General features: G+C 44.3%; 1 protein-coding gene across 1 annotated transcript in view; it reads left to right on the plus strand.

Moving 5' to 3' along the window:
* The window catches only part of C4H1orf87 (chromosome 4 C1orf87 homolog), a 36,413-nt gene that overhangs the window by 6,945 nt on the left and 16,072 nt on the right, over window positions 1-13,396 (plus strand). Inside the window, exons 4-7 of the mRNA XM_066624598.1 lie at window positions 356-619; window positions 2,389-2,498; window positions 10,097-10,235; window positions 12,422-12,519. Of these exons, the coding sequence (XP_066480695.1) occupies window positions 356-619; window positions 2,389-2,498; window positions 10,097-10,235; window positions 12,422-12,519 (611 nt within the window). The remainder of the gene's footprint in view (window positions 1-355; window positions 620-2,388; window positions 2,499-10,096; window positions 10,236-12,421; window positions 12,520-13,396) is intronic.

Raw genomic sequence — 13,396 nt, forward strand, 5'->3', positions numbered from 1 at the left:
TCCATGCCGGAGCATCAGCTACAGAGTGAGGCTGCAGCTGTGGGCACCAGTGTGCGGCCCCTCCTGGCATGGGGCCCATTTTGGCCAAATTGCCTTAAGGCTGGCCCTGGGTGCCACAAAGTTCAACTCTCCTCCTTGTGCTACACAGGGAAGTTTTCATGTGGGAAGAAGGGGGAAATGGCCACTTCTTTCTTGTTCAGTCCTCTAAAACCTCCCTGTCCCTACAAGTGCCAGTCTGATTGGAGCCCTGAACAAAAGTCCTACTGTTAGCAACTGGCGAGACATTGCTTACTACAGTGCTGTATTGTGGACCCCACTTGTGCCTTATGTAGTTTCATAATACTGCTTTCTGCAGGATATTGCACAAGAGCAAATGGAGACATTGGAGAAAAGTGATCCTCTCATGACTTCCCTCAGAAAAGAACTTGAGCTGAATCCGTTGAATCTGACAACATTAGAAAAGCTTCAGGATGAGATGAAGGCTTTGGACCCCAGAGCTTCAGGGCTTCTTCCTCAGGCACAACTGAGCCACCTTCTACTAAAACATGAAGTCCCTCTGCAGTTGCCAACTGTCAAAGCTCTTTTCAGGAGATTTTCCAAGCCAAATGATCGAGAATGGGTATGTCAATCAAAAGGTTTTTGCTTACAAAAAAAAAACCCAATGTGCAGTGGCAGTGAAGAAGGCTAATTCCATACTTGGGATCATTAGGAAAGGCATTGAGAATAAGACAGCTAATATTGTAATGCTGTTGTATAAATCGATGGTAAGGCCAGACCTGGAATATTGTATCCAGTTCTGGTCAGAACATCCCAAAAAGGATATAGTAAAGATGGAAAAGGTGCAAAAGAGAGCAACCAAAATGATTACTGGGCTGGGGCACCTCCCTTATGAGGAAAGGCTATAGCATTTGGGACTTTTCAGTCTAGAAAAGAGGCGCCTGAGGGGGGACCTGACTGAGACATACAAAATTATGCAGGGGATGGACAGAGTGGATAGAGAGATGCTCTTTACACTCTCACATAACACCAGAACCAGGGGACATCCACTAAAATTGAGTGTTGGGAGAGTTAGAACAGACAAAAGAAAATATTTCTTTACTCAGCATGTGGTTGGTCTGTGGAACTCCTTGCCACAGGATGTGGTGATGGCATCTGGCCTGGACGACTTTAAAAGGGGATTGGACAAGTTTCTGGAGGAAAAATCCATTATGGGTTACAAGCCATGATGTGTATGTGCAACCTCCTGATTTTAGAAATGGGCTATGTCAGAATGCCAATGCAAGGGAGGGCTAAAAAAGGGGACATGTCCTGGAAAAAGAGGACATCTGGTCACCCTGCATTAAAACAACTGTAAGTACAAAGGTTTTCTTAAAGCTTGCAGGTCATTCTGGAATGCTAACACTGTAATTTGGGGGAATCTCAACTTTCAAAATAAAGCATTTCAAAAAATGCTTGGTTGCCAAAATCTTGTTTTAACTTTTTTTCCCCAGTTTAAGGATTCTACTATAAACATGTTCCTTTTTTAAAATATGTATGTGAGAAAACAGCAATAACACTGTTCACAATCCATCCACATCTTGAAATGATTTAAGTATAGTTAGTATATTATGGGCACAATCCTAACCCCTTATGTCAGTGCTTTCCAGCACTGACATAAGGGCAATGCAGCTCTGAGGTAAGGGAACACACATTCCCTTACTTTGAGGCAGCCTCTATGAGTGACACCCAAGTGACACCTAAGTATTGAAGGGTGCAATCCTAACCCACTTTCCAGCACCGACATATGAGCAATGCAGCTCTGAGGCAACGGAACAAACATGTCAGACTGCTGGAAAACTTAGCATTTTGACCCCTTCAGGAATGCCAGTGACACACACACACAAACACACACACACACACACACACACACACACAACATATGCCATCTTCAAGAAAAAGGAAGAAACACTGGGCCATGTTACACATTTTGTACAATATTTGCTTGTCATGGCTCTGATGAACAATCCTAGAAATTGTTTCCTAACTGTACTGGGCACTCTTTATCAGCAAGCCAGAGTTCCTCATCCTTGGCTTATCTGGGAAGAAGGAATGAGTATTAAATCTGTGATAGAGACATCCTTACCAAACAAAGCTTTTGGAGTGCTTGAGTCATATGCCATTTCACAGTTGCATTCACTGAGAGGATATTACAAATAGGCAGGTCTCATCTTTCTTTTAAATTGTTAAATATTTTATTCTTTTCTTTATTTTATTAACAAATATCTCACAAAGTCACAGCAAGGAACCCACTTCATCAAATAACAGCAGACTTTTTCTGCACCGCTGAATTTTACACTACCCATTTTACACTCCTTTTTTTGTAATTATGCTACTTTGCCTTTTTTTCAGGTAAATTATAAAAACCTGCTTCAGTTACTAACAAAAGTAGCAGCCAGTCAAATACAGGAAGCACCGGACTTTCCAGAGAAGAGTCAAAATGCAAAGCTGCACAGTAAAAGGTTCTATTTTAATTGTATGCATGCTCTTTCCTGTCAATAAATGAGCAATGTTTCTGAGGAAAAAAAAAATTCCTCCATCCCGAGTTTCTGTCTGGTAAGAATCTAATAGCTGCTGTTATTATAAGCCCGTCCAAAGCATTCCAAATGAAAAACTGGCTCACTTATGATATTAAAAATAATTTTATGGAGTACTTAAGAACAGCTTTCCTCTTGAAGCCATCCAAAAATTACTGCAAAAGAAAGGTTTTTTGAGTCTGGGAACACCTACACAGCATACTGCTAGGAAGCCTCAGTGGAGATTATGCCGGCTTCCCTTAACTGACTGTTGTGCAGAAGACTGGCAAAAAGATATATGCATTTATGTGAGTGTTTTGTTTTGCTTTTGCATGATATATGCTGGCTTGGCAGTTGTGAAGAGTGTCACTTTAAGAGGTATAGCCTGACATACACCAGCTTACTTCACTTAGAGAGGGAAGAAGTCATGGCCATTTATGATATGATCAGATGATATGTTACTGGCAGTGCTTTATAAAACACATGTAGCCTCTGTGTGTGTGTGTGAGGGGGACTTTGACGTGCAGGGATCCAGCATATCGGCCAACGACACAACTATGTAATTTGGTGGTGAAAGGAAAATGGAGGCAAGAGTGAAGGTGCACAATTGTTTATTACAAGGTGCTAAAAGAACCAAAAATGGGGGTGGTGGTGGTTTGAACTGAGGCCTAACTAACTCACAATTAATTCCAGGCAGGGGAAATCTATCACAGTCACACACTGTGGTGGAAAGCTATTAGAAGGAGAGGAGAAGAGGGGAAGGGAGTGGAACTCCTTAGAAGAACAAGGGGCAGATCAAGAGGGGGAAAACCGGGGGGGCAGAGATGGGACATAGATAGATTGACTTTCCCAGGGGAACCCAGGAGAAAAGAGGGAAGGTTTTGGGTACAGGGAAGCAGTGACATCACTAGGGTTTTTGTCACCCAGTGGGGAGAGGCCTGCACAACATCCCTATGACAGATCTCCCATGCAGTGCGCAGGGCAACACACCGGGCAATGGGCATGGTGATGTACAATCACCCCACCCCTGCTGGTTTATTAGCTATAACTTTTGATAGAATTGAGACATTTCAACGTGGTTTGTTTCATTGCATTCTGCGTGAAATTACACATCAACTGATATACAACATGATGGTATTATTCAAAAATACCAAGACTTAAAAATTTTTGGCTGCTAGTGGTGTCATCTCCTTGTGCACACCACCCGGTGCGGCCCACACCCCCTGCATTCTCCTAGTGAGGACACTGCAGGGAAGGAAGTGGGGAAATGTTAGGGAGACTAGTAGGGATGCAAGGAGAAAGATACAGGCCGTTCAGGCCATGGCAAAGCTTGTAGGGTGTTACTGATTTGGGGTGCTGGCTGGCATGGTGGTCCCTGAGTGGAGGCTGGTATGGTTGTCACCTGATGCAGCATCAGTGGGTTCCTGCTTCAGAGACCAATGGCAACACAGAACAGTGGGCAGAGATCAAATGGAGAACAATGAACTTGAGACTGTAAAGTCAAGGGTTTTTATAGATTTTTGCCCTGTAGAATCCTATGGGATTCTTAGGTGGGGTGACTTTATTGCTAGTCCAAGATGCTTGCTGGGTTATGTCTTTGTTCTCTCACCCAACTGAGGGTGTGGTAGCTAGTTTAGATAGGTTGTGAGCTCATTAGCCTATCTCCTTGATGAGTTTAATCTTGGGTTCTTGGTGAGGACTCCTGGATGTGTGAAACTTTTCCTTTGTCTTATAAAAGTTTTTTTTTTTTTCCAAACTGAAAAGCCCAGGTGCTAGGGACCATCAAATATGATGTTTTAGCTGGATTTAGGGCTGGAGGACGCCATCTGCATTCTGAAGACATGAAAATTCCATTAGCCATTTTACATTTAAGAAGTAAACAAGTCTCCATTCAAAGTTGGAGCACCAAATCCCTTAGAAAATTAAAGAAAGAGGGGTGATTATGCGGCCTTTGAATCAAAACTGTGCCTTCCCGGCCTGTGTTTCTGTGGTCCAGGAAACAGCCCTTTGCTGGTAAGGACCCAGCACCAAATTCAGGTGCTCAGATGTGTGTCGCTAACATACTATGAATTAAAGAGAATACACAAATAAAATTATGACCACGTAATAGATAATATCTTTTTCTAACCTTTGCCCAAACAAAGGCTTCCCCTCCAGGCTTTGCACACTGGAGAGGACACTCCAACTTCGCCATACGGCATCGGCACAACACGGGAAGCATCAGTTTACCAGTTATAAGTCTTCGCTCAATTGGCATAGAGCGTGACGCCAGGGGCTGCTTCAACGGTGGGAGAGATCATTGCATCTCATTGGGCAGCTACCGCCCACCTTAAGCTGGACAGTCCCCAGCCAGTAAGGTGTTGCCTTGCCACGGTCCATTAACCTCACAGGGTGCGTGGGGTTTAGGGTGAAAACCGACAAGCGGATCGACAACTCTGCACCATGCAACAGAAAACAGAAAACTTCTGCCCTAAAGCTGGGCAACTGGAACATAAGGACAATGACACCTGGCTTCTCTGATGACCTGCAAGAAATAGACGACACATGCAAAACAGCTGCCATCGACATGGAGCTGAGCAGACTGCAGACGGACATCATCGCCCTTCAAGAGACGAGGCTGCCAGATTCCGGATCTGTCAAGGAGATAAATTTCTCATTTTTCTGGCAGGGAAAACCACCAAATGAAAACAGGGAACATGGCGTTGTCTTTGCGGTAAGAAATACCCTGCTGGAATCCATCATCCCACCTACTGTGGGAAGTGAAAGAATTTTGTCCCTGCAGCTCCAGTCATCAGCAGGACCTGTCACTCTCATCAGTGCTTATGCACCGACTCTGTCATCTCCAGCAGAAGCCAAAGACAAATTCTATGATGACCTGGCCACCACTATCAAGAAGATCCCCATAAAAGAGCCATTGTTCATTCTTGGAGATTTCAATGCTAGAGTTGGTGCTGATCACAGTTCATGGCCCACTTGCTTAGGTCAGTTCGGCACTGGGAAGATGAACGAAAATGGCCAACGCCTGCTAGAGTTTTGCTGTCATCACGGTCTCTGTGTCAGCAACACATTCTTCAACATGAAGCCCCAACATAGAGTCTCTTAGAGACACCCAAGATCAAAGCACTGGCACCAGCTTGACCTGATTCTTACCAGACGCTCCAGCCTTCCCAGCATCAAGATCACATGCAGTTATCAGGGTGCTGCCTGTGACACTGACCACTCCCTGGTGTGCAGCAGAGTGAAACTGCAAACAAAGTGACTGTATGACACGAAAAAGGAAGGAAGACCTCGCATTGATACCAGCAAGATCCAGGATCAGAGGAAAGTGGAGGAATTTGCACGAGCACTTGAGGAATCTCTTCCAGGCCCGGCCGATGCAAACACATCCAACAGATGGGAACATTTCAAGAATACAGTTTACAACACCGCCTTGTCCATATTTGGCAAGAAGACCAACAAGACGGCAGACTGGTTTGAAGCCCAATCTGAGGAGTTGACACCAATCATTGAGGAAAAGAGGAGAGCTCAAGCAGCATACAAGGCCTGTCCCAGTGAGCGCAACCTGCAGGTCCTCCGTGCTGCTCGCAGCAAAGTCCAGCAGACTGCCAGGAGGTGTGCTAACAACTACTGGCTCCAGCTCTGTTCCCAGATACAGATAGAAGCTGACATGGGCAACATTAAGGGGTTGTATGATGGTATCAAGCAGGCCCTAGGTCCAACACAGAAGAAAATTGCCCCTCTGAAGTCTGCCGCAGGCGAGGTCATCCAGGATCGGGCGCAGCAGATGGAACGCTGGGTGCAGCACTACTCTGAGCTATATTCCAGAGAAAATGTAGTCACCGAAGAAGCGCTGAACAACATTGAGTGCCTGCCTATGCTGGAGGAGCTTGACAGTGAACCAACCCTAGAAGAACTTCACGTGGCCCTGGACTCCCTTGCCTTTGGCAAGGCACCTGGAAAAGACAGCATCCCTACTGAAGTCCTAAAGTGCTGCAAAGAGATCATTGTCACTGAGCTGCATGAAATCCTCTGTCTCTGCTGGAGAGAAGGTGGAGTACCTCAAGACATGAGGGATGCAAACATCATCATGCTGTACAAGAACAAAGGCGACAGGGGTGACTGCAACAACTACCGCGACATCTCTGTCCTTAGCGTCGTAGGAAAGCTGTTTGCCCAAGTTGCACTAAAGAGGCTCAAGGTACTTGCAGAGAGCGTCTATCCAGAATCGCAGTGCGGTTTCCGAGCCAACAGGTCCACCACTGATATGGTATTCTCCCTTAGACAACTGCAGGAGAAATGCAGGGAACAACGACAGCCACTCTTTATAGCTTTCGTAGATCTCACGAAGGCTTTCGACCTGGGCAGAAGGAATGGCCTCTTCAATATTCTTCCCAAGATCAGATGTTCACCCAGGCTCCTCAGCATCATCAGATCTTTCCACAAGGACATGAAGGGCACTGTTGTCTTCGATGGCTCCACATCAGACCCCTTTGACATCTGAAGCGGAGTGACGCAGGGCTGTATTCTTGCACCTACCTTGTTTGGGATTTTCTTCACTGTCCTGCTGAAGCATGCCTTTGGAACTGCAACAGAAGGCATCTATCTCTGGACCAGATCAGACGGAAAGCTCTACAACCTCTCCAGACAGATTTTGGACTGACGATCAGCCTTAAGAAAACACAGGTCATGGTTCAGGATGTGGACTCACCTCCCTGCATTACAATCTCTGCGCATGAACTGGAGATTGTCCATGACTTTGTGTACCTTGGCTCAACAATCTCCAACACTCTTTCTCTCGATACTGAGCTAAACAAAAGCATCGGTAAAGCAGCTACCACGTTTTCCAGACTCACAAAGAGAGTCTGGTCCAACAAGAAGCTGACGGAACATACCAAGATCCAGGTCTACAGAGCTTGCGTCCTGAGTACACTTCTGTACTGCAGTGAGTCATGGACTCTTCGCTCACAACAGGAGAGGAAAGTGAACGCTTTCCACAGGCACTGCCTCCGGCGCATCCTCAGCATCACATGGCAGGACAAAGTTCCAAACAACACAGTCCTGGAACAAGCTGGAATCCCTAGCATGTATGCACTGCTGAAACAGAGACGCCTGTGTTGGCTCGGACATGTCGTGAGAATGGCTGATGGCCGGATCCCAAAGGATCTCCTCTGTGGAGAACTTGTGCAAGGAAAGCGCCCTACAGGTAGACCACAGCTGCGATACAAGGACATCTGCAAGAGGGATCTGAAGGCCTTAGGAGTGGACCTCAACAAGTGGGAAACCTTGGCCTCTGAGCGACCCGCTTGAAGGCAGGCTGTGCAGCATGGCCTTTCCCAGTTTGAAGAGACACTTGGCCAACAGACTGAGGCAAAGAGGCAAAGAAGGAAGGCCCATAGCAAGGGAGACAGACCAGGGACAGACTGCACTTGCTCCCAGTGAGGAAGGGATTGTCACTCCCGAATCGGCCTTTTCAGCCACATTAGACGCTGTTCCAGAACCACCATTCAGAGCACGCGATACCATAGTCTCTCGAGACTGAAGGTTGCCAACATGCAGGTTGCTAACATGCTTACACAAATAATAATATAAAGTTTTAGATATGCTTATCACAAGCACCAATTGGATAGTGTTCATGATAAGTGGCATAATTCACCTATCCCAGTGTTTCTCAAACTCTGGGTCGGAACCCACTAGGTGGGTCGCGAGCCAAGTTCAGGTGGGTCCCATTCATTTCAATCTTTTATTTTTACTATATTAGACGATGCTACCATGGTATGTGACTGCATTTGGGGAAATGTTACAGATTTGTACTTTTAACAGGCTACTGTGTATATGCTTTTAACAATTATTGTAAATGGGGCTTATTCCTGGGTGAGTTTGACTAGGATTGCAGCCTAGAATTGTTAAAAATTTTCCTGCTTGATGATGTCACTTCTGGTCATGACATCTCTTTCAGTGCGTTCTGACAGATTCTCATTCTAAAAAGTGGGTCCCAGTGCTAAAAGTTTGAGAATCACAGACCTATCCACTTCATGCATAGATCAGTTGGAGCTTGTTCTATAGGGCAAAAATATGCTGTGGTGCCCAATTTCATGTACATCTGTAGGCACCTTAACTGCCTATACAAAGCTTAAGAGTACAGTCTCCTTTCTCATGATTCCAAATAGCACTTACACAAGACTTGGACTGCATTTGGTCTGGAAACCAAGGAAAACTAAATTGTTACTAGCTAAACATTGTACCAACCATGCCATCCATCCCTAGAAACACAGAATCAATTAACACTCATAATTATAGTCAAACATTTATCAAAAACAGCCTAAGGCCAAGATAAACCTGCTTGTGATATATAGCCTGCAGCTGCAATAATTCAACTGTGATTTTTTTTTCCCCTCAGAGCACTGAGACTGGCTGTTAAGTAGATAAAGTATTTGAAAGGGAATTGCAGATACTAATGGCCCAATCCTTTTTGGGTTCTGTGCTACTGTAACACACATTCCGGCAACACTGCATGCTTTACACCTGCTGCAAAAGGCAGCATGCCATGGCACAGGGGTGACCAAACTTGCTTAACGTAAGAGCCACATATGATAAGCTTCAGGTGTTTCAGAGCTTCAAGAAAGACGTTTGAGAGCCACAATATTTAACAAGCAAGCATTTATGTTCTTAAATATATTTACTCGTCATGAACATTAAAGTTATGTTTTAATCCAGCTGAGCTAGAACAGCCCAGCACCAGTCACTCAGCACAAGAGGGGGCTGAGTGGAATGGGGTGGGGAGAGGAAGGAACAGGACAGAGAGGGAACAGATCGAGGCAGGGGACAGTATTGATACCAGAAAGCTAGTCTAAAAAAGAAAGGTCCCTTTAGGGTCATAACTGGAAGGGAGGGAGCAGTTCATAAGCCTAAGAGGAGGGAATTCCATAAAGTAGGTGCCACTACTGAGAAAGTCTTATTTCATGCTATCATCCCTCTCACCTCTATAAGCAATGGCACTTCTAAAAAGTCCTTCTCTGATTAATGAAGAAGGTGGGCTGGATAATATGGAAGAAGGTGGTCTCTCAAATACACTGGTCCCAAGTCGTATTTTGGGTCCCAACCCAATTACTGCAACATAAGTTACAGCCCAACAGTATGCAGGCACATCAGACACAGAGCCAACAGCACAACAGCTGCTGCATTCAATGCAGATTCATTCAAGGCTGCATTCAAATCATCCCAGTCAAGAGGCAAGGGAAGGGGAATGGTCCCCAATAGGACTCCTCAGAGCTCTATTATGCCAGGTCTTTTAGTGAAGTTCAGGTTTTTCCCTTGTTTCATTTCATTCCTATTCCTTTTTTTGCTTTTTAGTAATTCTGTGATTTTATTATTGGGGCTCTTTGCTAGTGTATAGGGTGCCCCATTAGGCAGAGATTTTTGCAAAATCGTTGTAGAGCAGCTAGATTTTTGTGTGTCCAAAATGAAATGATATATGGCTGTGTTACAATGGAAAAACGAGTTATCTTTCTAATTGCTTCTTCACTCTATGCATTATCATTCCATAGTGCTTGGACTGCAGAAGATGCATTTGAGTCCTTCAAGCAGATAGTGAAGGAACATAAAGGAGAGATGTCCTTAGGAAAACTAAGTCGGAGTTTTCTAGAAGAAGATAAAAATTGTTCTGGTCTCCTTTCAGTCCATGAGGTAAGCCAGCTTCATAGATCATGAGTTCAGCTGCATATTCTGCATCGATTCAGTTGTTTTAATTGGTTTTATTTAATATTTTTATTAATTATGTGGTTTTGTAACTTTATTGTTGTACCCTGCTTTGAACACTGAAGAAAGTGGCAAAACATCTTTAAAAAAAAAATATTCAGAGGGCGGTCTCTCTTACTGTATAGGAGTGTAATGAATTCTCAGTTACAAATTATTAATTCAATACATTTTCCTGTCAAAGTTCTCCCTGCCACTATGTGACATATCCCAAAGAAATCATTGAGAAAAGGGGAAAAGATTCATTCTGGAAAAATGTTTCTAAGGGACATGAACATAGTACTGTATCTTGTGAGTGCACGTGACCAATACAAAATAAAAGTGCTGAGTGTACATGATATTGAACTTGTCTTTCTAGAAAAGATAATACACTAATAATTTTAACTTCTCATTATTGAATCATTTTAAAAGGTGAAATTATATGTCAGGGGAGGATCGGTGATGCAAACAATTAATCCCAAGGCTATGTGATGCACCTTTGAAACAAAATAAATCCACTGAGTGGCTTTTGAAAAAGGCACAGCACCGTAAATGTAAATATACATGTTATTTAAAGGAAGTATTTATATGCTACCTTTCAACACATTTCTCAAGGTGCTTGACAATTCAAACCATTAAGGAATGTTAAAATTGCAGCATCATTAAAATCTGGAAAGATCGAGGAGAAAAAAAAGATATTTTCCTGGTACCAAAGAGATAGCATCATATGCTACCTTTCTTGTAGTCATGCTGGCTTCCCTACCTCTTCGTGCAGATTCATTCATGCACACACTGGAAGTACAGCATGACAAAGATTCTGAGATGGGATCCATTGCCTCCTTCTTCCCATGCCCCTTAAGAGTTTGCATCAATTATCACATTTGCACCTACTGGTAATATTGATATGAGGCCCAAGGGTGGTTCTCAATCCTATCCCAAAGGTGACACCCTTTTTTGTTTTCACATAAAAAGTCAGCATCTTCTTTGCTACTCTAACATAATTGTGTCTTGTTCATGCCTGCAGGATGGTGCCATGACAAATCACAGTTAATCAGAACACAGGTAGACAAACCCAGTGTGGAGTGATGGTTGGTGCTCTGTGATTCAGCAGTCCAAAGATGATTCACTTCATACTGATTTCTACCAGAGCTGAGAGAGACCAGCTGAGGACCATTGAGGGCTGCGCCACCCACATGACAGGCTTCCCGCAGTGAACATTTAGCAAAAAGCTACAGTGCCCAACTGGGGGTGTGATAAGCTGTCATCTGCATATGTTGTCTGTCATGACTTTTTCAGCTAGATACTTGATCGTACATAGTTGACACAGAATAATATTTCCTGCAGAGATAAAAGGTACTTCATTCATAGGTAAATGAAAGTGGGGGTTGTCTTATCATTAACCAAGAGAGAGCAACTCTCCCACTCACCCCAGCAGGAAATTCTTTTGATTGACTGTTAGCTAGTGTCTCTTTTGCACCTTTGATTTTTTTTGAAGATTGTGAACCCCTTTCGGACAGGGAAGAATTTTTTTTTTCCCATTTCTTTTGCTATGTAAACTGTTTTGTGAACTTTTCAAATATTGGTATATAATAGTATCAGTGACTTGCATTTTGGACAGGAAGAGGCAATGAGGTGCTTGCTAAAAGCAAGACTGCTCTTCAAATTAATACTTTGCTGCACATTTCAATAATGTGCATTATTTGACTTTGAATGCACAGACCCATATGTACAGTACTTCTGGATTTGTTCCAACACTTACAAAAATGTCATTGTTGATTGACGTGTTCTAATGGAACTTTCTACTGAAGTTACATTTTTTTAAAAAGATAAGACTAAATAGAGGAAACTGGGACCTGACATGAAAGAGTACTAGGAGAGGAGATGATCTTCCACAATTGGTGCAATCCAACCTTCACAAGCCAGGATACAGGGACAACCCACACAACAAAGGGATAGGGAACCTGCCCTCTAGGTCTGTGGGTTTCCAGTGAAGAGGACATTATATGCTCACAGGCTATAAAAGGGCATGCAAAACTGATAGACATTGCTCTAGTTCATAATAGGCCTCAGTTTTCATAAATCACCTTATTTTGTGTTATGCTAGCAGTATTCAGCAACAAATGTTATCTTATTTGTAGACAGAAATGATTTGTCAAAAACACAGACTGCCTCTACTTCCTGGGATGCTGGAAGCTTTGGTTACCAACTATGAGTTTGGGAGAAGGGGCAGAGTACGGTAAGTTTTAATGAATATGGAATGAGTGAGATACTTCCTCCCTTGCAGCCTATTGCATGTGGATCTTGATCCCTATGAACTAACTCAGACCACAGTACAAGTTACGACTTGTGTTGCTGGAGTTGAATCATAACCTTGTTTCTGTGAAATGGGAAACAGCTGATTGATTCTGACTCTTAATGGGCCAAAAAATGGTGCATAAGACTATTGTTAGCACTTCTGAGTGTTCAAAGCACATCATGTGTATTGCTTTGTATGATCTTTACAACAGCTGTGAAAGGAGGGGTTATTATCGTCTTATTGCAAAAGGGGCTGAGAATGAGAGGGAATGGGTTTCCCAGACTAAGTTCATGGCCAAAGTGAGATTTTTCTGATTCATAGCTCAGGGCCCAATCCTGAACAGTGCTGTAAGGCACATTTGTGGGCCCTAGCGCTGGGCAAGCACTGGTGGTAGCCCAGCACTGGCCGGCGCTGGGCTGCTGCCAGAGCTCTGCTGCTGGGGTAAGGGGAGGTGGGAAGGAGGCATTCTGGGCAGGGGGGAGGTGGGGAGAGGGGGGAGAGGGTGGGGAGGAGATGTTCTGGGGAGGGGGGAGGCGGGGACAGGGTGAGGAGGAGGTGTTCCGGGGGCAGGGAGCAGGGAGGGAGGGCAGCAGGAGCAGTGGAACTTTGCTGCACCAGATCCACAGCCTCTTTGTTGGGCTCACTGCTCTACTCGGAGGCTCTTGATTCACCACCGACCTTTTTTGTTGGCGGTGAATCAAGTAGCCCTATTTCAGGGCTACTCTGTTTACCTGGGGGAAGGGGGCAAAAGTCCTCTTCTCCCGCAGAGCCGGCAGCGGCTACCTGGAGTGTGCAGGATGCGGCGGCAGCCTTTTTC

The sequence above is a fragment of the Tiliqua scincoides genome, chromosome 4 (assembly GCF_035046505.1).
Source record: "Tiliqua scincoides isolate rTilSci1 chromosome 4, rTilSci1.hap2, whole genome shotgun sequence".
NCBI classification, from domain to species: Eukaryota; Metazoa; Chordata; class Lepidosauria; order Squamata; family Scincidae; genus Tiliqua; species Tiliqua scincoides.